Source organism: Balaenoptera musculus, chromosome 20 (genome assembly GCF_009873245.2).
Source record: "Balaenoptera musculus isolate JJ_BM4_2016_0621 chromosome 20, mBalMus1.pri.v3, whole genome shotgun sequence".
Lineage (NCBI taxonomy): Eukaryota > Metazoa > Chordata > Mammalia > Artiodactyla > Balaenopteridae > Balaenoptera > Balaenoptera musculus.
Window position 1 is genome coordinate 12,302,118 of NC_045804.1, and position 26,282 is coordinate 12,328,399.

General features: G+C 59.7%; 3 protein-coding genes across 11 annotated transcripts; all 3 read right to left on the bottom strand.

Moving 5' to 3' along the window:
* Positions 1-654: 654 nt before the first annotated feature.
* On the bottom strand, positions 655-8,031 carry PCYT2 (phosphate cytidylyltransferase 2, ethanolamine). Of its 3 annotated transcripts, XM_036837617.1 has the most exons (14): positions 7,876-8,031; positions 5,926-6,014; positions 5,182-5,343; positions 4,859-4,925; positions 4,105-4,189; positions 3,891-3,935; positions 3,601-3,654; positions 3,029-3,167; positions 2,687-2,769; positions 2,360-2,437; positions 2,116-2,181; positions 1,885-1,950; positions 1,521-1,609; positions 656-1,435 (listed from the first exon to the last, which is right to left on the bottom strand). In XM_036837617.1, exons 1-14 carry the CDS (start codon positions 7,962-7,964, stop codon positions 1,324-1,326), a joined length of 1,224 nt encoding a protein of 407 aa, XP_036693512.1. In that variant the 5' UTR covers positions 7,965-8,031; the 3' UTR covers positions 656-1,323. The 3 variants fall into 3 exon arrangements, with proteins under 3 accessions (XP_036693510.1, XP_036693512.1, XP_036693511.1); XM_036837615.1 differs by lacking the exon at positions 3,601-3,654 and having other exon boundaries at positions 655-1,435; positions 7,876-8,030; XM_036837616.1 differs by lacking the exons at positions 3,601-3,654; positions 5,182-5,343.
* A 281-nt stretch (positions 8,032-8,312) lies between these two features.
* SIRT7 (sirtuin 7) lies at positions 8,313-14,907 on the bottom strand. Of its 4 annotated transcripts, XR_005017723.1 has the most exons (11): positions 14,752-14,907; positions 14,544-14,681; positions 14,352-14,456; positions 12,604-12,674; positions 12,442-12,514; positions 10,951-11,049; positions 10,640-10,876; positions 10,418-10,555; positions 10,133-10,239; positions 9,600-9,685; positions 8,906-9,011 (listed from the first exon to the last, which is right to left on the bottom strand). XR_005017723.1 is itself a non-coding variant. In XM_036836026.1 (10 exons), the coding sequence occupies exons 1-10, from the start codon at positions 14,902-14,904 to the stop codon at positions 8,813-8,815; spliced, it is 1,263 nt and encodes a 420-aa protein (XP_036691921.1). In that variant the 5' UTR covers positions 14,905-14,907; the 3' UTR covers positions 8,313-8,812. The 4 variants fall into 4 exon arrangements, 3 of the variants coding, with proteins under 3 accessions (XP_036691921.1, XP_036691919.1, XP_036691922.1); XM_036836026.1 differs by lacking the exon at positions 9,600-9,685 and having other exon boundaries at positions 8,313-9,011; positions 10,418-10,498; XM_036836024.1 differs by lacking the exon at positions 9,600-9,685 and having other exon boundaries at positions 8,313-9,011.
* A 61-nt stretch (positions 14,908-14,968) lies between these two features.
* On the bottom strand, positions 14,969-24,282 carry MAFG (MAF bZIP transcription factor G). Of its 4 annotated transcripts, none has more exons than XM_036836028.1 (3): positions 24,054-24,282; positions 19,915-19,977; positions 14,969-19,817 (listed from the first exon to the last, which is right to left on the bottom strand). In XM_036836028.1, exons 2-3 carry the CDS (start codon positions 19,948-19,950, stop codon positions 19,365-19,367), a joined length of 489 nt encoding a protein of 162 aa, XP_036691923.1. In that variant the 5' UTR covers positions 19,951-19,977; positions 24,054-24,282; the 3' UTR covers positions 14,969-19,364. The 4 variants fall into 4 exon arrangements, with proteins under 4 accessions (XP_036691923.1, XP_036691924.1, XP_036691926.1 ...); XM_036836029.1 differs by having other exon boundaries at positions 24,050-24,255; XM_036836031.1 differs by lacking the exon at positions 24,054-24,282 and adding an exon at positions 22,893-23,309.
* Positions 24,283-26,282: the final 2,000 nt, after the last annotated feature.

Below are 26,282 nucleotides of genomic sequence, written 5' to 3' on the forward strand. Positions count from 1 at the left end.
GGCTGGACCTTAAGGACCAAAAGGAAGGACAGGCCCACCTTCCAGAAGGAATGAACGCTGGCCAGGGGCTCCCATGGGGCCAGGCCACAGGGTACTCCAGCCCCATCTGGCTCAGCAGCTGCAGGGCAGAGGCCATCCTGGAAGGAACTGGCAGAGGACTGAAAAAAATCACAGTCCTCACTCTTGAACACCACAGAGCCATAAACCACTGCCACTGTTCCCCCCCCACCCCATCAAGAGGTGACCGGGGTCAGCACCTTGCAGCCACTGCACTACTCCAAGTGTACCCTGACTTGGGTGCAGAAGACCCTGAGATTCTGTAGACCTGGCCAGGGAGCAGCCCCTAATTCCTTCCTGGATCAGGTAGCCCAGGGTAGCCCACGCGACATCATGTGGGCCGTGGGGTGTCAGCCTCTCATTTTCCCCATGACAGATCCTGGGGCCAAAGGTACTCTGTTGGTCCTTGCCTCCCTCCCCTCTTTTTTTGTCGCCTGCCACGTGGGAGGCAGCTGGAGGTGCCTGGGGGCCCAGATCTGGGGGGTTCCTTGCTGCCATCATGCTGCCTGCTGCCCCCCTCCTTGCTGGGTGGGCAGTGGGGAGCAGGGCCAAGGTGGTGGGTTTCCTGGTCCTGCCCTGCAGGGTGGAGAGCCTGAGGCAGAGCACCTCCCAGCAGGTTTATTCAGTTGCACACCAGCTGGTCAGGTACAAAACCGAGAACAGTCTGTGGGGAGGCTGGCCCGGGAAGCAGGGGGCGCAGCGTCCGGGCGTCAGGCTCCGGGGCATCAGGGACACACTGCAGGGCAGAGGCCGCTCACGTGGGAGGCGGCATGGTCTGCACTCTGAGGAGGAAAGGGGGCGAGCCCCTGGGTCTCTGCTCCCTGAAGCTGGCTCCCACGGAGGCCGGGCGGGCAGGAAGGCCACCGCCTCGAGCTGGGCAGTGGGGGACATCCAGGGTCTGCAGGAGCTTCCTGGGGGCAGAATGGGGAGCAGCAGCGGAGCCGGAAGGATGGAAACTGGGCCTTCCCGGGCATGCAGGGTGGCACCCCTCTGTTGAAGGTGCCCCCTGCTCATCCTGCCTGTTGGGCTGCTCCACTGTGCTGGATCCCCTCACTGTGCAGCTCGGCAGGAAGGGCAGGAGGGCCTGCTGCAAGACGGACACCTCACGGGCAGGGTGAAAGGCAGTGTCCTCCACACCAGCCCTTCCACGGCCGGGTGGTTGGAAAGGAGGGCACCGCAGCTTCGTTAAAAACCGAGCCAAGCTCCCGAGGCAGGGCTGGGACAGGGCCAGCACTCGGAGGGCCCTTGGCGACCTCTCCCCTCTGGTCAGAAGTCACAGTCACTCTCCCTCTCGGGCCGTGCCTCCTGCTGACTCATGGCCTCCAGGAAGGCCAGCTCCTTGGCCTCCTTCTTCTGGTTCCGGGCCTCGTACTCCAGCCTGGGGGCCAGGTGGGGGTGAGTGGTGCACCCAGACCCAGGCCTCAGCGGCTCCCCGTGCCCCCAGCAGCCTGGCTGAGACTCACCTGTTCTTGATGATGCGCTGGACAATGAGATCCGTGGTGAGGTCATTCCCACTGTCGATCTGACAGAAAATACCCCTTCTTTTGGGCTCCTGGAGGCCAGGAGGAGGAGGAGGTGAGAGCCCTCCTTTGGACCCCAAGGAGACTGCCCTGCTGCCCTGTCTCAGAGAGTTCCCACCCCACTATGGTGGGGGCAGTTATTCCCACCCGTTAGCAACCTGCCTCCTTAAGCCGTGAGGCCATCAGCGTGGCAGCTGTCACCCCGCCCATTTCCCAGACAGGCATGATGAGGTGCGGGGGCGTTAGGTGGCTGGGAAGCATCAGACAGTGGCCACCTCATGTCTGTCGAGGGCCCAGCATGACCCACCTCATATGGGTCGGAGCCATCCTTGTCAGGCACGATTTCCGTCTTCCCATGACACACCAGGTCCACCTGGGGAGGAGGCGGGGGTCACGGAGCCCTCCCAGCATCTCCCCCCATGGTCCCCTGCCCCCAGAAGGCCCTCTCCAGGGAAGCAGCCTGGGCTCAGAGAGCTGGCCTGGCCCCACTCAGTCAAGACCCTCCCTGGAAGCCGCCCGCCAGGAGCCCCGTCCTCACCTTGAAGTGATCCAGGAGCTCTGCTGTGACCGAGTACGGGGCCCCAATCACCACTTCGGACACGTACTGGGCGGAAAGAGAGCACAGCTGGTTAGATGGGCCTCACCAGGCTGCAGGGTAGGGGCTGAGAGGCAGCATGGTGAAGCCCCAGGCTCCTGTACCCCGGGGAGGGTCCTGGGGAGGAGCAGCTCCAGCCTGGGAAGGAGACGCCACTGGGCCTGCCCACCTGCCCGCCTGCACTCACCCGGCAGGCCAGCACGCTCAGGGTCCGCTCATGCAGGTTCATGATAGGGTAGTTCTTCCCCTTGTAGTGGTTGACCTCCTAGAGCCAGAGCAAGGTTGGGTCAGCTGGTGACCTCGGGGGTGGGCTGGGGTGGGAGTGAGGCCGTGCTCCCTCCCAACAATCCCTCGTGGGGCATCTGTCAGTGTGGGGAAGCCCTGGATGGGAGGCTCTCCCTGGGCTTCTCCCTGGGAAGAGGCCCAAGCTTGCCACCTCTGCCTCGCCTGTGCCCAACCCCAACCCTAGGAGCCCCTCCAGAGCCCCCATGCTACCGGCTGCCCGGGGTGAGACCTGGTCAAAGTGCAAGCCGGCGATGACGTAGGGCCTCTCCGCCAGGCCATGTACCTTCTCCAGGAAGTCCACGTGCCCGATGTCTGCGCCCAGGTTAAGGATCGAGGAACCAACGAGGAGCGGCCACCCACAGAAGCAGGGGCTCGGACAGGTACCTTCCCACCCACCTGCTCATGCCTCTCCATGCTGATAGCGGTGCCCCTGCACCCCACCCCAATCCTGGGCCTTCGAGAGTCAGGGAGGCCCCTCTAGGCCCCACAGCCCACTGGGGCAGATGTGGAAGCGCACAGAAAAGGCCTGGGGCAGGGACACCCCCCCCCCCCCCCAAGTCCCAGAGGATACGGAACAGGTCAAAAGCACCAGCCACGTAAATGACCGTCTCCCCTGGCTGGGGCTCCTTCCCCGAAGCAAACTGGATGATCTTCTGGGATGTCTGTAAAAACTGGGACACCCCCGTCCAAGGGTTCCGCCCCCCAGGACACTGTAAGCCGAGAACAACCTGGTCAGCGACAGAGGCCTCGCAGGCACGTCCCTTGCCTGTGCCCATCCTTGGGCCTGCCCACATCCGCCTGTCAGTCTGCTCTGGGAGGCACAGGTGTGAGATGGCGGGGGCAGGTATGGGGGCTATAGGCCGGGACTCCAAACCCCTAGCCACAGCCTGCCACTCGCTTGTCGCTCTGCTGTTGTTTCCAGGCAGACATCTCAGGCAGAGATGCCTGGCTGGCAGGTGCCTGGTTCACACCACGACCAGGCTGGGCGGGGCTGCTATGGCCGGTGGGACTGGGGTTCTGCCCCACGGCCACAGCAGGCGCTGCAGCCAACACCACCTTGGCCTGGCAACGAACCCGCTAGGAAGCGGCCAGCGGACACGGCCCTCGTGGGGACCTGGCACCCTGAGGCCACCGTCTGGTCACCCGGGAGGAGCCTCCTGAGGAAAGTGTCTCCCTGGAGGGTGTCGGGTGAGAGAGCTACAGAGGGAGAGAGGACCAGGCCACCTGGTTAGAGACCCCTCGTTTGTGGGCAGTCCTCACTCCTCCTCCACGCAGTGGCCGCTGCGACCGGCCAGCCGGCAAGACTGGCGGTCAGTACCCGGTCAGTGTCCAGAAAGCAGGGAGCAGGGTAGAGGGCAAGGCTCCAGGCCAGCCTTTCCCCAGGGGTGGCCTGGGGGTTGGGCAGCGGCCCGGACAGCACAGGCGACACTCACCTTGCCAAAGCTGTCTGCGTACTCCCGGTACTCGGAGGACATCTCCTGCACGGAAGGGCAGGGGGTTGAGGGGCCTTGCCCTCCAGACGCAACCAACCCCAGGACACCGAAGCTTGCTGTCCTAGCGCCCACTGAGGGGCAAGGGTGGGGAAGGCGATCCCTCCCTCCCAGCCCTGAGACCTCGGGGATTCCGCTCTGGCCCCCAAAGACTCACCTGGCTGCTGTGATGGGCCTTGGTCACGAGCAGCATGCGGCCAACAAGGTCTGTGGTGGACACCCCCTGGGTGCGCTTGCATTCTCTGGGAAAAGAGGTGGGGTTGGGGCTCTCATCCTGGGATACACCTGCAAGGCTGCACCTCCTACGGGCACCTAATTTGCCCCACCTAAAGGGCAACTCTGCTTGTGGCTGAGTCTACCGTGGTCCAGCCCCCAGCCATGCTGTGCACAGACCCGGGCGTCTCCTTGCTACTCTCAGCCACAACAAAAAACCAAGACCAGGAGAGTGGAGGGACCACTGAAATTTTATCAACCAAAGGAAATGACTGGACAGAAGAACGCTGTCACCAAGCCCCAAGTTTGCAGTGTCGGGGTGAGCAGGCCATACAGGGGTGGCTCTGGTCCTGTTCTGTCCACTGACGCCCAGGTCCTGCCTCACTACACACTCCCTGCCAAGGGAACCCCAGGCTTCACTGCCTCACTCAAGCCGCTGGCCACACTGGCCTTTTCAATTAAAGTGACTCAAATATAAGCCAGCTCCCCAGTCATACCCCACGTTTCCCCTGCTTAGCAGCCGCCCGTGGCCAGTGGCTACCGTACTGGGCGGTGCAGATGTATGGCACCCCCAGCTCCAGTCCAGGCCACGAGAAACAGGCTGTGGCCCGGACGCTGCCCTCACAGGCAAAAGGAGCTCGATGGGAGCTGGGTGCCCCGCTCCTCGAAAAGCGGGGCACTCAGCAAGTAGAGCTTACCTGTACCTCCCAGCCTGCTTCACTTCCTCGTAGGTGTCCCGGCCATCTACAGTCAGCGTGATGTCATCTAAGGGGTGACACGCACACGAGAACAAGGATCTTAACCCAAAGCCATGAAAACCTCCAGGCCCACACCTCCACTCCAGGCCTGCCCTGGTGTGAGTGTGCTCCTTTCTGGGGAAGGACCCAGAGCTTCCTCAGACCCTCAAAGGGCTCTGCGCTCCCCAAAGTGTGAGGAGGCCAGCACCTCCGGACGCCCTCTGATGGTCATGTCTGGAGCTGCCCAAGTCCCCTGCCCCGGGGGCTCTGCTCTGCCCACTCACTCCCGTGGACGCAGAAGTCGCAGCTGTACTTGTCCAGCGTCTCCAGCGTGGTGACATAGGGGGCTGCTGGCACCACTTCGTCCACCCACTTGATGGCCTGCACCATCTTGTACCTTTCCTCCTGAGTGAACACCGGGGGCCCCTTGTGCTTGGCGATCTCCTCTAGGGAGAGAGAAGAGGGCAAAGGACAAGGTGGGTGACCCCTGGAAGGCTGGCCACAGGACCACTGGCCCCTCCTCAGAAGTCCCCTCCCAGAATTGAGCAGGGTCTGCGGCCACATGAGGGCTCACGGTGGGAGGCTGTCTCTCATCAGGCCCTCAGCCCACGAGGCAGGACCACAAGGAGCAGCCCTGCTCTGTCCTCTGTGAGCCAGTACAGGCGCTGCGGACGCACTTGCTGGGTAACTGCATGCCCCTCACCCCCGGCCAACCAGAGTTCCAGGTACGGTCCGGGGCTCCCTTTGATGGCTGGGTGCTCTGTCCTCAAAAGCCTTGGGAACCAGGAAGGGGGTAGGAAGTGGGCGGCATACCTGGACTGATCCACTGGACCAGCCCTGCCCCCCAAGCTCATGACAGGATGCAAGATGGGAAAGCTCTGGATGGCTCGGCCTGGGCTGGGGCTGGGGCGAGCCTGTGGAGCTGCACTTCTGGGGAGGACGGCTGGGCCTGGCCCTACCCACCACGGGGACCTATGGCGCCTGTCACGGGCGTGGGGGAGGAGGGTGGGCCTGGCAGCCCGGCTTACCGTCAGTGTGTACACCCACGATGAGGTGGTCACCCATGGCCCGTGCCTGGCGCAGCTGATTGGAGTGGCCATAATGTACCATGTCATAGCTGTGAAGAGGGCAGGGCCGTCATCCCAGTGTTGGGGGTGCAGTCTTGCTCCTCTGCAGTGTCCTTAGGAAGCCCTCTGAGAAGCCACCATGGGGAACTGCTCCCAGGGTCCGGCTGGGCCTGGGCTTTCAGAGGGGCGGGGTGCTCAGCTCTCCACATTACTGATCCCTGGGCTCAAGGTCAGACTGAGCGAGCACGGCTGTGCCCGGGGACAAGGCCTGGCGGACCTGAGGGCTGGTGAGTGCACAGAACAGCCCCTGCTCCCCACACCTGGGACAGCACTCTGCCCTCAGCCCCTCCCCTTCCCAAATGCAAACTGTCACGGGCAGTCCCTTTGAGACGTAATAGAAACCAATGTTAGTTCAGTGGTGGACTGGGCTTTGTACTACCGTGAAACAGCCAGACAGTCCCGGGGGCCAACACGAAACAAAATCCAGCCAATGAACAAGGGCCGTTGCTGGCTTTAGAAATCCTGCCTGCTCCCCAGGGCCTCTGGTAACTCAGTGAGGCTTTGCTCTCTGGGGCCAACAACCACCTCCCTATCACCTGGTTCTAGAGCTTTCATCCTCAAATCCAGGCCTGGTTAAGAGTGAACTCTCAGCTGAAGGCCACACACAGCACCACAGCTCCACTCGGGTTGCCATGTGTGGCGGGGGGGACCTCCACTTCTCTGTGGGCCCTGAGGTGGGCCCTCATGCTCACTCTGCTTCTTCCCAGCCTTGTACTGCCCTCTGAGTAGGTGGAGCTGTCCCTGCTTCTCCAGATGACCCAGGTGTACAAAACCATTCTACTCAGCGCCACCTGCTAGCCCCACCCCAGCACATCAGGCCCCAGCAGACAAGCCAGTGGGGCACAGGGCTCTGGTCCTGGGCTAAGGGAAGAGGGAAGTCCAAATTCAGGAGCCTGGCAGGCCCTTGTGCCCACTGGACAGGCTAGGCAGAAGGAGGGTGCACGGCACAGAATGCAGGGTGGACCTGGGGCCAGGCTGTATCCCAGTCACTGTGGCCTGTGGCTGTGGCCTGCTGGAGCAGGGGCCAGGCCTGGTCAGGGCCAAGGTCAGAGTCAACGGACAGGAAGCCACGCCCCCTCCACAAGGTGACTCAGGTGCAGGCCCAGGAGTATGGCAGCCCCACTTGCTGGCCGCTGAAGCCCTGGGCTAGCCCAGATGTTTTTCTTTCTCTGCTTCCATCAAATAAGGTCTGAGGAAGCAACCAAGACGTCAAGTTATCACTAGAGGTTCACTTTCCTCCTGTCTGCTGACAGCCTCAAACCTATCTCAACACCACTTCAGCTGTCTGGCTTGCCAGAAGAAAGGAAGTTGGGCATTGTAGCCCTCCTCAGATGGACCCAGGAGCCTGGGGGCTTCACTAGGGTCTTACGCAGATCGGGCAATGCCTGCGCTGACGCTTGCCCAGATACCTAGGAGAACCTTCCTGGTTTTGTGCCGGCAAGCTGCGAGCCGGACAGGGAGAACTCTGGGAAGACATTTTGGGTGCACGGCTCCTTCGGAGAAAGAGAGCTCCTAGGGCACCGAAATGATTAAAGTCATCAAGGTAAGACACGCAACTTTGGCCACTATCGTGCACGAGTTAGGCAGGTGAGACCGCCTGGCTGGGTCTCCGGCTTAAAGGCAAACGTGAGAGAAGGAGCGTCCGGGGAAGGCGCTCATGTAGGAATCCGCAGAAAGACTCCAGCAACCCTCAACCGCGCTGTCCGCGGCGACGCGGTGGCCCGGGTTCGAGGCGTCCTACGCGGCCGAGGCGCCGCCCGACCCGCGCTAGCCGGCCGCCCGACCCCGGCGAAGGCGGCCACAGCTGTCACCGCGGCCCCGCCCGCGCCCCCCGTCCCCCGCCGCGCTCACCAGCCGTCGCACCACACCCGCACGGCGCGCCTGCCCCCTGGACCCGGCCGCTCGGCGCCGCCTGCCTCCCCGTGCCCGTTCCGGATCATGGCCCCGAACCGGCGGCGCGGCACGGCCGGCTCCCCACTCCCAGCCGCCGCAGCTCGCGCACGCACGCGCCGTCACGCGGGCCTCACCCGCCTCTCACGGCCAATGGCGAGCGCCGCCCCGTCCCACGCGCGGAGCACCACCCCCTCACCTCCCCCGCGCGGCCAATGGCGAGCCCCGCCCGGGCCGGGCCCCGCCCCTCCGCTCCCGGCCAATGGCCTGCGCCCACCAGCCTTCAGCTCCCACCTGGAGCAGCGGTTGGGGCAGGACCACGTGGGGCGCATCCGCCCCTCCAGGAGTCTCGCCAGGCGCCCGCTGCCACCCACCGCTTCAGAAAGTCAGTCACTCGGTGACACTAGGAAGACAGTGCAGAGATATTTAATAACAATAAAAAGGCCTGCTGAGAGCCAAGGCTCAAAAACCACTCCTTTGCAGCATACCCAATACAGAAAAAGGCTTCTATAAATTTAACATTTTTAGTAAGAAGTGGTAGAAATAGAGTTGAGGCCCCTGAGACTAGCCTAGTGAATGAGGTAAGGCAGCCGTGTGCTTCCTCTTCGCTGGCCAGGTGTGAAATAACCCGAGTCCTGTTTTCACAGAGGGTGTGGCTGCCACCTCTTTAGAAGAGGCTGCTTGGGCGAGGTGTCTTCCATCATTAGGCCCATGCGGGGGGCAACCACAGCAGTGCAAGGGAGCTTTCCACAAGGACAATTGGCTAAACACGTCAGGGTGAAAATGTCACCCCCAGAGAATTCCAGGGGCAGTCCTGGCCTTAACAGTGCCACTTGCCCCTGAACAAGAGTCCCGGCCATTTGCAAAGTGCCATCATTGTTCTCGGTCAAGCACCAGGTTACGTTGCTTTCTTCCTTTTTGTGCGTTTGGTGCAGCCCCTGCCAAACCAGCCGCCCAGGACAGGGGCTGAGCTAAGTGGTGCACCCCGGTCCCCAGGCCCAGGTTCTTCTCGACTTCTGCACAGCGACTTGCGACTGTGGCTGCCTTCTTCACCCGCACGCAGGGGAGTGGCCAGCGAGAAGATGGGGTCCTGCCACCTACGCAAAGGGAAAGCTGGGTCAGGCGTGCCTGGGAGCCCCTCACAATCACAACCCGCCCCAGGACGGGAAAGCTGACTGAGGTTACCCTGCGTCCCTCCCACGTCTTAACCATGGCTGGGCTTTGCTCAGCGGTAGCTCCAGAACATCTGCGAGAGGGGTAAGCTCCGCGAGTAACTCAAAGGCCAGCACCCAGACTAGCCCAGCCTCTGCAGAACTCAGTCCTCGTCGGTGATTGAGGGGGCTGTGCACACATGGGGTAGGGCGGCAGCAGCCCCAGGAAGGGTGAGTCACTAGCCAACTCTGGGCCCCACCTTTCACTTGTATGGCCAGGGACAGGTAGACCAGACCCTCTTCCCCTTCCCAGACTGCAGGACTTGACGGGAGGGAAGCTGACTAGGGAGACGCGGCCTAAACACTACACCGTGAAGAGATCATGTGTCTGACTGAGATGTAGAACCACATATCATAAACTTAATATACAGATAAGCACTGATAAAGAAAATGAGCTAAGTTAATGTGAAAAAAAAAAAAAAAAGTACAGTACACAATAGGCCCACATTACAGAACACCACGAACATAACATACAAGAATTGCCAGGCCCAGAAGGTGAAGGGATCCTTAATTCTCGAACCCTTTGATTAAAAGAAGTTATTGATTTCCCCTATAAGACCCTGAAAATTCACAGAGAAAGAAAGTGTAAACTTTTCACTCAATACACACACCACGTCTAAATTATCACAAATTCTGTATTAAGGCACAATTTGTTTAAGCTTCCCCAAAGTATTCCAGCTCCCCAAGCCAAGTGCACCCAGATCCTGATGAACAGAGTTGCTGAGAGCACATCCCTTCAAGGCACCTTCCCGTCCAGGCTGCCTGAGGTGAAGGGGGACATCCAGGCGTACCCTGGCAGATTCCCTCTCCCCGCAGGAATCACGCCAGCCAGGACACCTCAGCCAATGCTGGGGCTGGTCCCTGCAGAGGCCACCACACTGCAGTCACACCTCAGATGCCATCTGCCACAGCTCAGAGCTTTCTCTACACTCAGCTCACGAAAGACAACAGACACAACCCATCCACACAGGGGCAGGGAAGCGGGGGATGTGCCTGTGCCCCCTCACCTGCTGTAGCGGGGGATCTCCAGGCCCAGCTCATCCATGAGGAGCCGCATGACGTCATCACACTTTCCGTGCAGCTTCAGGGCAGCCCAGTCATCCTTCGGGGTCCACTGGGGACAGGAGAAGGTAAGTGAGGACAGCACCTCACTCCTTCCCAATGGCCTGCTGGCCTTGGCCCCTACTCAGCCAGACCTCTGTGGTGCATTAGTGTGGGACATAAATGTCCCAGGGATCGCTGGCTCTCCTAAGGCCCGGGTCTAAGGAGGCACCTCGGAGCACCTGAGTTACCTGCAAGTTCACAATGTAGAGCTTGGGCCGCCGGCTGGGGGGCTTGGTCATGCACCAGAGGTGTGGATACTTCTTTAGAACCTGCGGGAATGGACGGATGGACAGACAGACCACACACACACACACCAGGGAAGGAGGCTACAGGAAGCTGGGGTCTAAGGCTGAGCTGGCCAGATGTGGGCAGGCTCACCCCTGTTCCCATCCACGGTGCCATTCGCATACCTTTAAGCTGGAACCTAAGCACAGGATTGTGTCTGCTCTGCTGGCAGCCTGGGTGGCCGCCTCCCAGTTCAGAGGCTGTCCCAGTGTCCCCCTCTCCCCAAAGTGCACGATGGTGTCCCGGAGCTGGGCCCCGCACTTGTGGCAGGTGCGGCCGGTCTGGTGTCGGTGCAAGGCGGTGCGCTCCGTCACATCAAACACCCGCACATACTCCCTGTTGGGAGTGCAGGCTGTGCAGACCTGAAGAGAGTAGGGCCCTGTGAGCAGGAGCCACTGGCCTGCCCAGGCCCCCGAGTCCCAGAGGGACCGCTCACTTCGATATACATGTTCCCGTGGAGCTCCGACATGGCTGTGCGAGGCAGCCCGCTCCGCAGGTGGAGCCCGTCACAGTTCTGAGACACCACGTGCTGCACCTGGAAGGGCGACAGCGGCAGTCAGCAGGAGGAAGGGGGGAAGCAGCACTCAGGAGTGAAACCATACCGAGCCCTGCCCGCCCCAGAGCCCCCAAACCAGCAGCAACTCCGACCCTGCACAAAGCATCGAAGGCAAACCCAGGGCAGCAGGCTGGTCCCAGCAGGACTCAGGAGGCTCCGGTGGGGAGGGCACTGGGCCCACCCCCAACGACTCAGAAGCCCTAGAAGCCCCCAGGAGGGCAAATGTTTGCACTGCCCCCTCTTGGCTGGAAAGGAGCTTGGGGCCCAAACTGATGCTCTCTTGGGTCATCATGCTTCAGGTCCTTGAAGGCCCAGGAGGCTCGACCCCTTCCCCACTCGGTTGCAGGTGCTTAGCAGAGGATCTCCAGAGGTTTCCTACTAGCCTCCCCTGTATCTAGGTGGCTCCTGAGGTCTGTGGGAAAAATGCAAGAGAAACACAAGGGGAAGGGGCTACCCTCACGAGCTCTGGGCCTGTGTGGACCCTCTATGTGAAGATTCAGTGGAGAGGCGGCCCTCTACTCTTGGAGAGGAAACACAGGAGGAGTAGAGGTAGGCTCAAACCAGGAATCTAAACTGCTTGGTGGGCACTCATCACAGGGTCCACTGGCTGATAGAAGTAGGATGCAGTTGTCACCTGGGCACCAAGGTGGCCCTCCTGGTCCTCGCCGTGGACCCAGTGAGTACAATCAGCCCTCCATATCCGACGGTTCTATATCCGCAGATTCAACCAACCAAAGATCAAAAATATTCGGGGAAAAAAAAATCCAGAAAGTTCCAAAAAGCAAAACTTGAATTTGCCACACACTGGCAAGTATCTGTGTAGCATTTACATCGTATTTATACCGGTTTAAGTAGCACTGGCATTTTATTAGGTATTACAAGTAATTCAGAGATGATTTAAAGTATGCGGGTGGGGAGGACTTCCCTGGTGGCGAGTGGTTAAGAATCCGCCTGCCAATGCAGGGGACGTGGGTTCGAGCCCTGGTCCGGGAAGATCCCACATGCCGCAGAGCCACTAAGCCTGTGCGCCACAACTTCTGAGCCTGCGCGCCTAGAGCCTGAACCCCGCAACAAGAGAAGCCACCGCAGTGAGAAGCCCGCGCACCGCAATGAAGAGTAGCCCCTGGTCGTCGCAACTAGAGAAAAGCCCGCTCGCAGCAACGAAGACCCAACGCAGCCAAAAATAAAATAAATAAAATAAATTTATTTTAAAAATAAATAAATAAGTAAATAATAAAGTATGGGGGGGGTGTGTGCAGGTTATATACAAACACTACGCCATTTTATACAAGGGACTTGAGCACCCTCAGCTTTTGGTATCCAAGGGGGATACCGAAGGATGGCTGTACCCCAGCCACCCTGGGCTCTTACCAGCTTCTGCTCGTGTAAGCAGGCGATGCTCATGTGGGTGAGGGTCGGCTCGGCCTCACTCAGGTCAGCAGCACTGCCAGGTAGAAGGGAAATGAAGGTGAGGAGAGCTTCAAGGTCAGGTCCCTGCTCAACTAGGTGGGAAGGCTGTGCTAGGCTGCTTACCTAATGCTTCTTCCTTTCTGAAGCAGCGTCCACACTCCATTAGGACCCCGGTAATCTGGGATAGAAGCTGCCTGCAGGTTCAGAAAGGAGATAAGCCCAGTGAAAAGACATCACTGTAGGCACTGGCAGAATTCCCAATAATTTCTCCCAGCACTTTGAGAAGTGCTGGCCCACAGACTGGCCTCAATTCGTTCCTCAGGCTGAGCATTTCCTAGTCTAACCTGTCCTCCCAGATGGAGTGCACCCCCTGTGGCTCCTTCCCTCTGCCAGGACCCCTGCACCCAAACCCGGTCCAGCTCATCCTTCTAGGCTCCAAGGAGCCCTGCCCGCCCTGGGAGCCTCTCTAGCATGTAGTACAGCCTGGACTCTGTGGCCATGTCTGTCCTCATACTGAGAGCGAGGACTGGTTAGGCTCACTGCACGCCTCCCTCCACGTTCTCACATCCTGATGCTGTGTTTCCTGGCCTACCTTCACACAGACCAACCTCTTCAATGAGATAAACATTACTGAATTTCCCAAGTTCCCAATCCAGTGAAACAGAGCCACCCCGAGAGAAGAAAACAGAGAGCGTGCCAGGATCAAGGTGCCCTGTGCTTCCTGAGGTGTGAGTGACCTCCCTCATAGGGAGCCCTGTCTCTTCCCTGCTGCTAAAGCTCAGAAAAATGCCCACCTGACCAGTGGGTCTGACTCACATGGAAAAAGGGAACCTTAAACAGTAACACTCAGAGCAAATTAATGAACAGCATGTGGCTTTAGTAACTGCTTACAGTTCTTTAAAAGGTGGTATTACTGCTTTTACATAATCTAATGACAAGAATTCACATGTGCCAGGGCTCCAGGTGTTGATAAGTTAAAGCAGTTAACATACGTCACACATTCTCGCTACTGGGCTTCTTCAGTCATCCCTGTATGGAGTGTCTTACTTCGTGTCTGTAAAATCTTACTCACCCTTCAAGGCCCAGACTCAATGCCACTTCTCACAGAAAAACAACCAGATGGGTTTCCCAGCTCTCAGAGACCACAGAGGGCATATCTGGATTTCTATTCTAGCAGCCTAGCACAGCCAGCTTCACATTACAGTCATTCACTTATATGGTTTATTATCATCACCTACGGACCTCTCCACAGAAATCCTTGCTATTCACCTCTGCTGGGCCTACATGTAGATCACACTCAACTTGCACCCAGCAATTAAACAACGTGCTATCCACACTGTCAAAGCTAGTCACGTTCTACCACCCAGGTAGCTTCCTGATAAAACTTATCAAAAGCCAAAACATTTCTCTTCCTTACCTGGTGCACTCTAATGCATACTACCTTGTATTCCACTTACCTTACTTCAATATTCAGGACACACAATGAATGGGGAATCAGAAGGTAGTTTAGGGCTTAGCTCGGCCCATATAACCTTGGGACAAGCACCAAACTATTACACCCCGTTTTTATCTCTCTTCCTTTACTGTCTCTAACTGGGTACAATAGAAAATTCAAGCATTTAAGAATGTTTATCTACTTAACGAAGTTCCAAATAGAGTCATTCGGAGTTTCTCTAAAAAAACAAAGACCCTCAAGGGGTGCTTTTAAGGCGAGCTTTTGCGAATCGGTACTGTTGCTTAACAGAATACGGTGTTCGGTGCTGGGGTCCGACACCCAGAAGGGGGCGCCCCCCGCCCGCCCCCGGAGGTCCGTGTTTCGCACAACCTGGGAGCCGACCCGGGGCGCGGCCGTCCCCGCCTCGTCTCCTTACCGTGCTGATCCCCGCGCCCGTGTAGACGACCAGGTGCTTGGCGTTGCGGACGGCGCTAGCCAGCTCCCGGACTTTCCTCCGCAGCTCCTCCGGGTCGTCGCACACCTGCCGAGACGCCGAGGCCGGTCGTGAGCCGGCCCCGGCCCGCCCGCGCCCCGGCCCCCGCCCGGCCCGCCCGCACCCCGGACTCGCCTCCTCCTGCCGCCGCTTCAGGCCCTCGCGCCGCCTGCTCCGGCCCTGCAGCTCGGTCACCAGGTCCTCGCTCTCGGCCAGAAGCCGGCCCTCCTCCGCGCTGCGCTCGGCCGCCGCCTTCCTCAGGATGCGCGACACCTGCGGGCGCGGGGTGGGCGGTGAGGGCGGCGCGGACTGGGGGCGCGGCGCGGGGCGGGCAACGCCGTACCTGGCGGAGGCGCTCCCTCTGCTGCTCCTCCCGCAGCCTCCGGACCCGCTCCGCCGCCTTGCGCTCCGACCGGCTCAGACCCCCGGCGGCCATCACTCCCGGGGAGACTCGCGCTTCCGCTTCCGCCTCCCGGCAGGCTGCGCGCCGACACATGCGCACGAGGCCCGCCCCGCCCTTCCGCCCCACCCTTGCGTCGCCCCAAGGAAGCACCTGCCAGTCTCTTTAAAAGGTGTTTATTGATCATATACAAAATAAAGAAAACCTTATATATCACAAACATACACTATGTACAGCAATAAATACCCGGGGCCCGGCCCAGTGCCGTCCCTCCTGGACAATAATTTAGCAATAAATACTGCACAGGGCAGGGAGGGCGCGAGGCCGCCGCCACCCAGGTCAGCCAGAGTGCTCCAGTAGGGCCCCTCCCCACCTGGATCTTCAACAACCCCCCGCCCACCCCGGCAGATCCCAGCGTACCCACCCCACCTCCTGTCTTCAGCCCTAGGCAGGGCAGGCAGGGTCTGATCAACTCTGCTCCGCCCACCTCTCAGCGCCAGGAGAGCAGCAGAGCTGGACACACTGGACAGCCCTTGTCCTGCTGCCCTAAGATGCCAGGAGAAGGCTTTCTGTACCCACTCCCGTTTGGTTAAAGGCTTCAGATTGAGGGGATGTGGGGAAGGGTGGGGCTGGGACATGAGGCTGTTAGAGGGGTCCCCCTTCACAGGTCATCGGGGACGAGCTCTCCTACACTCCAGCTCAGACTGAAGGGACACCCACGTACCAAGGCTGCTGCTGCAGAGTGGGGTGGAAATGTGTGCGACTGGTCCAACAGGTACAGCACATGCTCAGGACACACAGGCCAGAGCAGGACAAGCCATCAGTCTCGAGGGCACACCCCTGCCTCTTCCCATCTGCTTCAAAACCAGGCAGCCAAAAGGAAGGCGAAAACCGGCCAGCAAGAATTATTCAGTGGCTTCTGGGGGAAAAAAATCGTTAATGTGTTGGTTCCTTTCACCAAACCACAGCCTAAAAAAGTAACTTAAAAGATCCTAGAGCGGAAACAGTGTTGCAGGCTGTGGCTTCCCAGCTGTGGACGGAAGCTTTGGCCAACCGGCCACCCCAGAGAGGGAAGTCGCAGGGACAAGATGGGGCTCGACCACCCATCCCAAAGCAGGCTGCAGCTGATCAGAGCCGTGGGCCCAGCCACCGACCATCAAGGCTGCTGCTGCTGATCAGGGTTGTGCCCAGACCTGAAGCCTGGACCAAGAGTAGAAAAGCCTCCAGGGAGGCCTGGCACCCGGCAGAAACCAGCACACCACACAGCAGCCACAACTTCTCACCTGCACAAACGCAGTGCCACCTGGAGCAGCAGCCAAGAGCCATGGGGTGGGCTCCCTGGGGCCATACTCTGGGCAGGAGCTGACCTGTTCTCAAAGGGTTCTCCTCTGAAATCTGAGTGTCCATGTTGGGATAGGGAGGAGTTGGGCAAGGGCAAGGTGTGAAGGAAGGTGCACATTATGGTTTACTTAGCGGACAAGTTTGGGAGACTTGGCCTCGGCCAAAGCCCTCAATTCGCTGTGTCAAAAAGTTGAGGAGAGAGAACACAACACGCTCACACTAGGGAAAACGAATTAACGAGAATCAGAAAGACGCCAAACAGTCACATGTGGACACAGGATCTACTGTCAATAACGAAAGAGAAGGGGAGAAGGGGCAGAGCAGCCCCAAGAAACTGGCTTGATGGGAGCAGGATGCTCCCCCAGACCCAAGGAACAGTTGCTCCAAATCCAAAAACCTCGAAAGGAAGTATAGCTTCACTAACTCCAGAAGCGTCTGTAAACCAAACCAAGGACCTGCAATTTCTGTTCAGCACATGCCCACCCTCAAACCCTCCTCTCTCTAGGTCTACAGCATGGCAGGGGTGCACAGAGATGGAGGACCACCTCCCAGCCAGGATAAAAGTGGGGACCGTACTTGGACATGGGGAGCCTGTCCCTCCCCCTGTCCAGGACAGGGCATGATCTCTCTTAAGGGATTCTTATGATGTGTTCCAGCTTGCTGCTACAAGAAACATCAACTACTCTCGTCTGGACCTTAGGTAGACAGAGCCAGACTGCAGGGAGGCAAAGGAAGCCACTAAGTGATTCAGAGTCAATGGTCAAAATCTCCATTGCAGGCCAACCTGGGTACAGCCAGGAATGTCTCTGAATATCTAGGGCCAAGATCAGCCCATCAAGACAACAGAAGTTGACAGCACATCCCCCCTCCTATCCCACAGGCACACTGTAAACTCTGGGATGAAGATTCTGCTGTCCACAAGGTTAAACCCGGCCTGGCCGCACTGTTTTTTCTTTTCATTAGCCCACTTGTCTGTGCTTTTTCAGGGGTTCAGGGCCCCCAGAGAAGCCAACCAGCAACCCCAAGGAGTAGCCAAGCCCCACACGGCCAGAGCCAGGGCAGTAGCCTCTTGGGGGGCAGGCACCACAGGCAGCCCCATCACATGCCTACGAGCAGCTGCCTGAGCCAAGTCTGGGAGACCTGGCTGCCTCACCGAGTGGCCAGGACGGGGAGGTGGGCTCAGCCCCGGGGAAGCACCTCCACAAGCCGAGCAGTGGATCCCTGGAAGACACAGACCCCAAAGGGAGTTGAAAGAAGGCCCATAGCCAAGAGCTGCCAGCATGTTCAGTGGGATATGGGGGACAGGACCTGGCCCTGGAGACCGTAGCCCTTGTCTGGCACTGGTGGAGACCCCCAGGCCCTCAGGCAAGGAGAAGGCGCTGCCCCAGGTGGGCCCCGAAACCACCTGGTTCTGCCTGGGAAGCACCGTCCCGCAGCATGGAAACAGTTCTGGGATGAGTGAGCCGCGGGCCCCTGGGGTTCCCCTGCTGAGGCCTACACAAAACCCACCGGAACAAACCCCAGATTGGTGGCTGGAGCCCAAACACATTGACTGGAGGCCAGAAGGAAGACAGTCGGGGGCAGCTTGGCCCTGGCCTGGCAGGCACCCACAGTGACTCCTTGGTCCCTGCAAGCCCTCACCCAGGGCCAGAGACGGTGGGCAAGGAAGTAGTGAGGGGGCGGGACGGGGGCCCAGGATGACCCCCAGTTTCACCTACCCTGCCACTGGATCAGCCCAAGCCTGAGACACACATGCGAAGCCAAGGGTCAGCAGAGGGGTGTGGCAGAGCCCTGCATCTGACCTCCCCGGGGCTCGGGGTGGGCGCCAAAGCAGAAGAGGCTGGGCTGGAGGCAAAGACACCCCAAGCTCCACTGGAGCAGGTGCAGCCTGGCACTACAGCCCAGGCCTGACAAGCCAGCAGAAGCAAAACCACAACCAAATCCAAAAAACAAACACGGGAGAACAGACACAAGAAGTGACACCCACAGGTCAAAGGTCACCAGAAGCACCAGCACGTGACGCTGCACAAGACCTCACCAGGCACAGACAACACCACGGCACCGGCAAGAGACGGAAGCAGGAAGGGCAAAGGAGTAAGTCACTTTCGGTACAATTGCAAAAGAGATAGCAAAGAGGACGTCAGGACGCGCCTTCTGGTCGCTCACGGCTTGGCTTTTTTTTTGTCTTTTTTTTAACTAAGTTTTATAAATAACGTCTGATAACTCTGTGTATATAAAAACTAAACTCCAACAGCCACAAAGACTTGTCTGTAAGTTTACAAGAAAGGATTTTTTTTTTCTTTTTTTAAACTAGCAAAGTTTCTATTATACTTTCTTCCCTTTTCTGTTTATACGGTCAAATGTTCTCGCTTTTTTTTTTTTTTTTTTTAAAAAGACAGTTTTATAAATACTCTGCAGCTTTTTTTTTCTTTAGCTTTTAAACATATAATTTAATAACTTCGTAAAAGGAACTTCTCTCTTTTAAATAAAGGGCTATGTAACCACACAAATAGGTCATGTAAACAGTGACACGGGACCCATCGCAGGACACTGGACACACCCTTCACGTACGCTCACAACCAGTGATTTGGTCTTGTTCAGTGCAACACGTCAGGTGTGAGTGCCAAGGCCCCCGGCCCACAGCCACACGACACCCCATCCCCCCAGCGCCAGACTGGTGGCCCCCCTGTCCAGGGCCCTCAGGGACAGCCTACTCTGCAGAGCAGTGCCCGTCTATGCCTGCAGGTCGAGCTGAGAGTGAATTGCCCGCCCCCCCCCCCCACTAGCCTGGTGGCTGTCAGAGCCTGTGGGCCATTCTGCAGCGAGAACAGCCTCTCTCCTGCCCTGCAGCCCTCCCTGCTCAGGGACACATGTGCCCCAGAGCACCCAGTCAATGTTTCTCTCTGTCCACTCCCACAGGCCGACTCTGGACTCCAAGCCCACCTGCCCGTGGTACAAAGGGGGCGGGGGCGACCCCACGTCACCACCAAACTGACCAATCCCAACGTACAAAACACACGATGACAACGACGAGATCAAAGGGGCTCAGCCCGGCGCCCCTGGGGTGCAGGTTGTGCTTTGCAGGGAAGGGAGGAGGTAGGAGAGGAGGAAAAGAAGAGAAGAGGAGGAAGAGGAGGGAGGGAGAGGGGGACAGGGCTGCTGAATTTGCCATGCGCCTACTGGCCCCTTGCAGACCCGACTGGGCAAGCGCGTCCCTACGACCGGGCGTCCGTCTTGGACTTTACTATCGTGATGACGCTGGTGGCGGCCACCTTGCCGGGGACGAGGGGCCCCAAGCCAGCAGCAAGGGGACCCCGAGCTGGCGCCACAGGGCTTCGGGCCACGGTCCTGGCGAAGTTCTGCAGGGCCTCGTACTTGGAGCGCAGGGCATCGAGCTCCAGCTTCATGCTGGCGTTCTCCGAGGCCAGCTTCTCCACCTCCTGCTGCAGCTCTGCCTTCTGCTTCTCCAGCTCCTCCTTCTGGGTCACCCGCTTCACGCGGCAGCTGGCGGCATAGCCGCGGTTCTTGAGCGTGCGCCGGCGCTGCTTCAGCTGGATGATCTCCTCCTTGGACAGGCCCCGCAGGTGCTGGTTCAGCTCCCGCACTGACATGGTCACCAGCTCCTCATCTGTCAGGCTGGTGCCATTCTCTCCCGGCTCCCGCTTCACCTGGGGAGGGCATAGCGCACGAGGTCACAGGCCAAGTGGGGGCAGCCTGCCCCTGTGCCACCCCAGCCCTGAGACACTGCCCACCCTATCTGCTCACCTTCAAGGCCTTGTTTCCTTTATTGGGGGTCGTCATAACCCGAGGGCACAGCAAGCAGGCACTCTGTGAGACAGGGAGCGCAGGTCAGGACCCTGGAGACCCTTCCCCTCCCCAGTCCACACAGAGCCCTGAGCCCCCTTACACCCTCTGCCCGCTCAGGGGAAGGCACCCAGTCCCCAGCCTCACCCCTTGCCTGCCCATTCCCCTGATACCTGGCCTCAAGGACCGCCCTTCAGCCTCGCCTCTCCCAAGCTGAGCTGCTCCCTGTCCGCCCTGCCCCTAGGGAACCAGGGGGGAGACCAGGAGGGTCTGATGGGGGAAGGGGAACTGGAGGGCTATTAGGGAGGCAGAGGCAAGAAAAGGGGCCAGGGGAGAGATTAGAAGGATGAGGGAGGGGCCAGCCTAGAAGGAAGCCAGGAGCTTTAAAAATAACCCCAGTGCGCCCCAGAGCACGGCTGTTCCCGCGAGTCATGCTGACTCAGCACATCGCTCCCGCTCTCTCACCAGCCTGGCACTCCCCAAGGCCGCCCGCCAACACAGCTCCAGGGGACTGGCAGCAGCAAGCTGCTGGGGCAACGAAGGCCAGCCTGGCCAACAGCAGGTGAGGCCCAGGGCCAGCGCCCCTGTGAGTGTGTACTCTAGGGCTCTACCTCCCCTAAGCTGGCCTGGGGCAAAGCCCTGCTCCCATGAAGGCTCACTGGGCGTCCCCACTGGGGACTCGGGCAGAGGGGAGGATGCAGGAGAGTGCCAATTCTCCCAGACTGCTCACTTTGAAGAGCAGCAAACGGAGCTGTCCAACCAGCTCTGACTCTGTCTTTAACACTGGTGGGAGTTCCCCAGACCTACTGGTGGCAGACACTCCAGCCAGAGAAGCCGGGCTCTGGGCCCATTCGCCCTCTCTGTCCACCTCTGCTGCTGATGGAGTAACCATCCTGTGGCTTTGGGTTGCAGCCTTTTGTACTCTGCCCCACCCCATCCAGGGTATTGCACAAGAGTGCCCACAATCGACCCCCCAGCGGCCTGCTCAGCCCTCTCTGGCCACTGACTACTCTCTGGCTCCCTGCTCAGGGTCCGCACCCACAGGGCAAGGAACAAAAACCAGAGGCCCCCCTCCCACCCACTTGGTCATCTTTTCCACAGCCCTGCCAAGGACATTTTTACCCACCTAGTCCTGGGATTCCTGGCTCAGCTGGACCCCCTCTGCCCCCCCCCACTCCCTCCATGACCTTCCAGGTTAGATGCAGGGAGGTAAACGGAGGCCTAACAAGCACTGTGGTGCGCTCCTGGAGAAGCTACAAGCACTCAGGCAATTTGGGGCTGCGGGGTCTTCTCAGCCCTATCAGGTCACTAAAGTATGGCTGGGGAGGTGGAGGCAAACACTCACTCTGGGTAGAAACCCCTCCTCACCCAGCCCTGTACCAGGATGCGAGGCTGCAGGCAAGGGGGCCAGAGACGCCTCCCCACAGCCATGCCCCGAGGCTCCGGCCCTACTGTTCTTCCAGAGCAGAGGATGGGGCAGAGGAGCTGGAGGCCAGAAGGTCCTCAGGGCCCCACGCCTACCCCGGGAGTCAAGTCCTCAAGGCAGAGCTGGAGGAGCTCCCCCAACCTCAGGTCCAGGTACAGTGTCACTGCACTGGTCCTGCCACTGTCAGTCCAAAGGAAAAGCCCTGGCACCAGCTTTTCCCACTCGCCATCCTCCCTCCACCCCACGAATGCTGAGCACACGGTGACTTCCTGAAGAGATCACACAGAAAAGTGCCGAGCGTGGCGGCTGGGAGCTGAAAAGTGCCTCCTCAGCAGATTTCACCCTCCACAGAAGCCCTAAACTCAGCACATCACAAGTGAAGCCAATCGCCTCCTAATCAAAGGTGTGCTTGTGCTCAGGTGGGGGAGGGGTGGGTCTCAGCAAAGCCCATGCTTCCAGCTTCCTGGCCTTGTCTCCACTACCTGGGGACACACACTGATGGGACAGAGACAGCTTTTGGGCATGGGCTGGGATTGATGGCTCAGGGCACCTCTAGAAACCAGAGGGAGGGGATCCCAGAGACCGGATCAAGGAGAACCCTCAGCCCTCCTCCCGCCTCTGCTCCCCCTGAGGCTGAGCACATTTTGTGGAGAAGGCATGGGTGGTTCCAAGGGCACCGATCCACCAAGGTACCCAGGGCCACCCACTCAAGGTGAGAGCCAGCCGGAAAGGGGAAAGAACTCCATCCCCTTCCCCTGGGCCCAAACTCCAGGGCATGGACAGTAGACAAGAGCCCAACCCGCCCCTGCTCCTTCTCCTGTCCTGCAAACCCCAGTGGCCAAACCTCCCAAGCCAAGGCAGATGTGGCCTTGGTCACTCTGGCACCCCCACCTAGCCCGCTACACTCCCACCCTGCCCTTTAGACCCACCTCCTCCAGAAGCCCTCTGAAAAAAGTCTAAAACTTAATTTCCACCAAAGCATAAGTAGCTAAGAAGATTTGAAGAAACATCCCTCCAGGAATCTGCATTTTCCTGGGGCATAAAATTCCAGCCAAAAGATCAGCTGAAGTGTTAAAACATCTAGCATCTATAAGCTCAGGAATGGGGGAGAGGGAAGGGAATGCCTGAGGACAAACTACAGGGTCAGCCTTACCTAGCCATGAACGCATGGGCAAGAAGGGTCAGCTCTGGTCTAGACGAAACACTCCCCCACCCATGAAGACCAGGAACCATTCACACACCCAGGAAAAGTGGCTCAAGCCACACCACCCTGAGGCTGTCACTCCCCAGGATTCCCTACCACCTGGCCTGACACCCATCAGGGCCACGTTCTTTGCTAACCTGCACAATATTGCGCCCCAACCTCAAGTGGAACAACTTTGGGGTGATTGGGATTCTTCAACCCATGCTATCCACACCAGTCCACCTGCTGGGCACCCTCAAAGTTACCACCACCCGCAGCCTCAACCCGGACCCCAAGGCCAGGTTGCGAAGAGAGCCACAGCCTGCTCACCAGACACCTCGCTCCCCTGATCAGAGTCTAAGTCCTGCTGCCTCCTCTCATTTGCAATTTCCTGGTAGAGCTGCGCCTACTCGCCCTCTGCTCTGCGCTGTCCACTGTCACCCAGGACTCTAGTACAGGCACCCCTCCTTCTCCCACTGCCTCAGCCTCTTCCCACCGGGAGACTTCCCAGCCTGGCCAACCAGACCAGTCATAGGGAAAGCCTACTTCCCAGCCCGCAAGCACGGCCCCCCTAAGCTCCTCCCCTCTTCTCACTCAGAACTATTTCCCAGTTTGGGGAGCTGTCCCAGAGGCGGGTCAGGGACCAGCAGCCTGAGAAGAGCCTGCCTGGGAGGGGATGGACAGGCCAGAGGCTTCACCCTCTACCCCGGGATAACCTGCACCGTGACCTCTCCATTTACTCCTCACCCACCCTACCCTAAACTCCCATATCAGCCCAAACTTAAGCAGGCGCCCCAGCCCGGGGCCTGGCCCCTTCTCACTCCCCACGGTTTCCCTCTTACCCCTGTTTCCCGGCCTCTCAGGCCCCTAGCTCTAATCCCCCCAGGCATCAGGACGAGCATCGAGTGACCTCATGCTGATGACTCAGCAAGTCTCCTTCAGGGCTCTGGCAAGCGTGTGACGGAGCGAAGCCGGAGCGGGCAGGGTCTTCCCAGCCCGTCCCCCCACGTGCCGCTTCCTTCCCCTAGCCAGCCGAGGACCCCGCGCCTGGGAGGCGTTGACACAGACACCTGATGAATCAGCAGCTCAGGCTGGGGCCGCCGAGCTCTTCCACGGAGCCCTGGGCGCCCCGCTCGACCCCACCCTTTCCTCCCGCCACCCCGGCCGTCCCTCCCTCCAGGACTCCCCGGCTTCACCGAGCAAGACCAGCGCACGCCCCGCCCCGCCCCTGCGGGCCCGCGCGCCCACCCCAGCACCCCAGGCGGAGGGACCAGGAGCCCCTCCGGACCGGTGGGGAAATCGAGGCATGGGCCGCCAGCAGGGCACAGGGCAGACCCAAAGCCCGGAGCACCCGGACCACGCCACCACAGGCCGCCGGAAGGAGCAGCGGCCCCGCGAGCACCCGCCCCCGGACCGGAGCACCCACCCGCCCCCCTCTCGGCCCCGGCCCCCGGCCCCGGCCCCGGCCCGGCCGCCGCCGCACTCACCCACCACACTGCGGGCCCGGCGGGCCGAGGCCGGGGCGGGGCGGGGCGGGCGCTCCGAGGCCGCGCGGGGCTGGCCGCGCGGGGGCTCCGGGCCCAGAGTGGGGGCTCGCCGCCTGCGCGGGCCGGGCCGAGCGCGCTGGGAAGGCCGGGCCGGACCAGGCTTGGGGCTCCGGATCCTCCTCCTCCGCCGCCGCCGCCGCCGCCGCCGCCGCTCCACAGACGTCACATGATGTTTGGTCACGTGGGCTCCATTCATGAAGCGGCGACGCGACCGGCTGGGGCTTAAAGGGGAAGGCGCGGCAGCGGCGGCGGCGGGGGCGGGGCACGCCCGCACTGCGCCTGCGCGCCCGGGCGCCGTCGCCCGGGCAACGCAAGCCGCGCCCGGTGGGTGAGGTCTCGCGGGACTGGCCCGGGCGCGCGCTCCCTACCGGCCCCGCCCCCTTCGAGGCGGGGCCTGGTGATCCTGCCCAAATGCTCTCCTGAGCTTTCTGTGTAGACGTTTCAAAGGCCACGTGTCCAGGGTGCAGGTGCGGACCCGACGTCCCCACGCATTATGGAGAAGATTCTCATGGTGTTTCTGATGCCGCCTGTCAGACTGCATGCACTGCCTCCGAAACGAGCGGGTCTCATCCCTGCCAGGAACAGTGGCCTGGCACATAGGAGACCCATATGCTCCCGGAGGTGAAGGGCTTGTCCAGGATTCAAAACTTAGGTCTGCTCAAGGCCGCCTCCAAGATCCTCTGTGTAGTGTGGTCTGTCTTCACGCAACATCCCGAGAGCTCACATGAGTGACAAGGACTCAGGCGGTTCCTGGAACGAGTCCGGCTCAGGGTGGGTGTGGGGTAAACATCTGTTGAATTAATAGTTGACGTAGGAATTGCACCTTTCCTTCCCTGTTTCATCAGCATCTGCCTGGAACTCAGGTCACTGGTCCATGTCTGCTCCTGCACTTTCTGTAAGGAGTTCTCACTGCTGTTCAAAATTCCCAGAGAAAGAGGTGACAAAAGGAAGAAGGGACATTGAAGGGATCCAATTTCTACTTTGACTTACCTTCTCAAGTGTAAAGCCAGGAAGGGTGACCTACCCTGCCAGGCAGGTCAGTAGAAATCAGGTGAGCTGAAAGAGGGATGAGTGAGGGACAGGCTGCTGGGTCCTCAAAGGGATTCAGTGCCACTGAATGAATGATGGAGGCCAACCCAGGAGGCCCCCAGAGCCAGGGGACATCAAGGTGTCACCAGCTCTCCCTGCCAGACTCCAGTAGCTTCCCTCTGAACCCCACAGCACCTTGTCACCTTCTGCTTTGCAGGGTTGCATGTGGTTGTCTTATCATCCTATGCTCTTTAAGTGCAGGGCATGTCCCGCTGCACTGGGTGAAGCCCGAGTCTCGCAGACTGTAGGGCCTTAATATGCCCAGGGCAAGACTTCTAAAGCCCTCAACTTTTAATGTACTAAATCACAAAGACCTGCCCCTGAGGCCAAGAAAGAGGTCCTTTTGGACCTCTAGCATCCTCACCACCAGCTGCCGGCTCCTTCTGGCCTGCTCTGCTCAGGTCTGTGCTCACACTTGCAGGGGTTTCCCCAGGTGTCAGTCCCTGCAGAACACCAGAGACACCTCATAGCTTTCTCCCCGCATCACACCCCTTCTCAGGCCCATGTGGCTCTGCCCCACTTCCCCACATCTGGCCTTTGGTGGTTGGGACCAAGGCTCACATTCCTGCCTGCTGAAACCCAGTGTGTTTTTCACGGGGTGGCGCAAAGCCCGCCGCAAAGCTCGTCTGGACTCCTGTGCCTCCTCCCAGGCTGTGACGTGTGATTCTTCACTTTAGAGCCACCTGCTGGCTTCCTCCAGACCCCAGACCCAGGGCACATGTGGGAGCAGCATGCCCCCCTTGTCTTATTGGTCAACACCTGCCACACACAGCAGGCACTCAAACAGTGAGACTGGCCTTGACTTAAGGGAACAGTCAGGGGGAAGCTTTGGTCCTGGGCAGATGTGTGGCCTTTGGGACAATCTCTTCTGGGACATCTTTTCCCCAGAGGGAGGGTGCCAGGGTCTCCCTGCACTGCCAAGTACTTTGCCAGGGGAGGCCCACAGCCCACCTCATGCAGCTTCTACCCACCAGCATGGTGGCCTGTGCCAGGGGCTTATGCCTTAGGAGGGCCCTGTAGGGACTCTAGGCCCCGTGAGGGCCTTGGGCAGTCCGTACATGGGGTGTGACCTGGACTCTGGAGG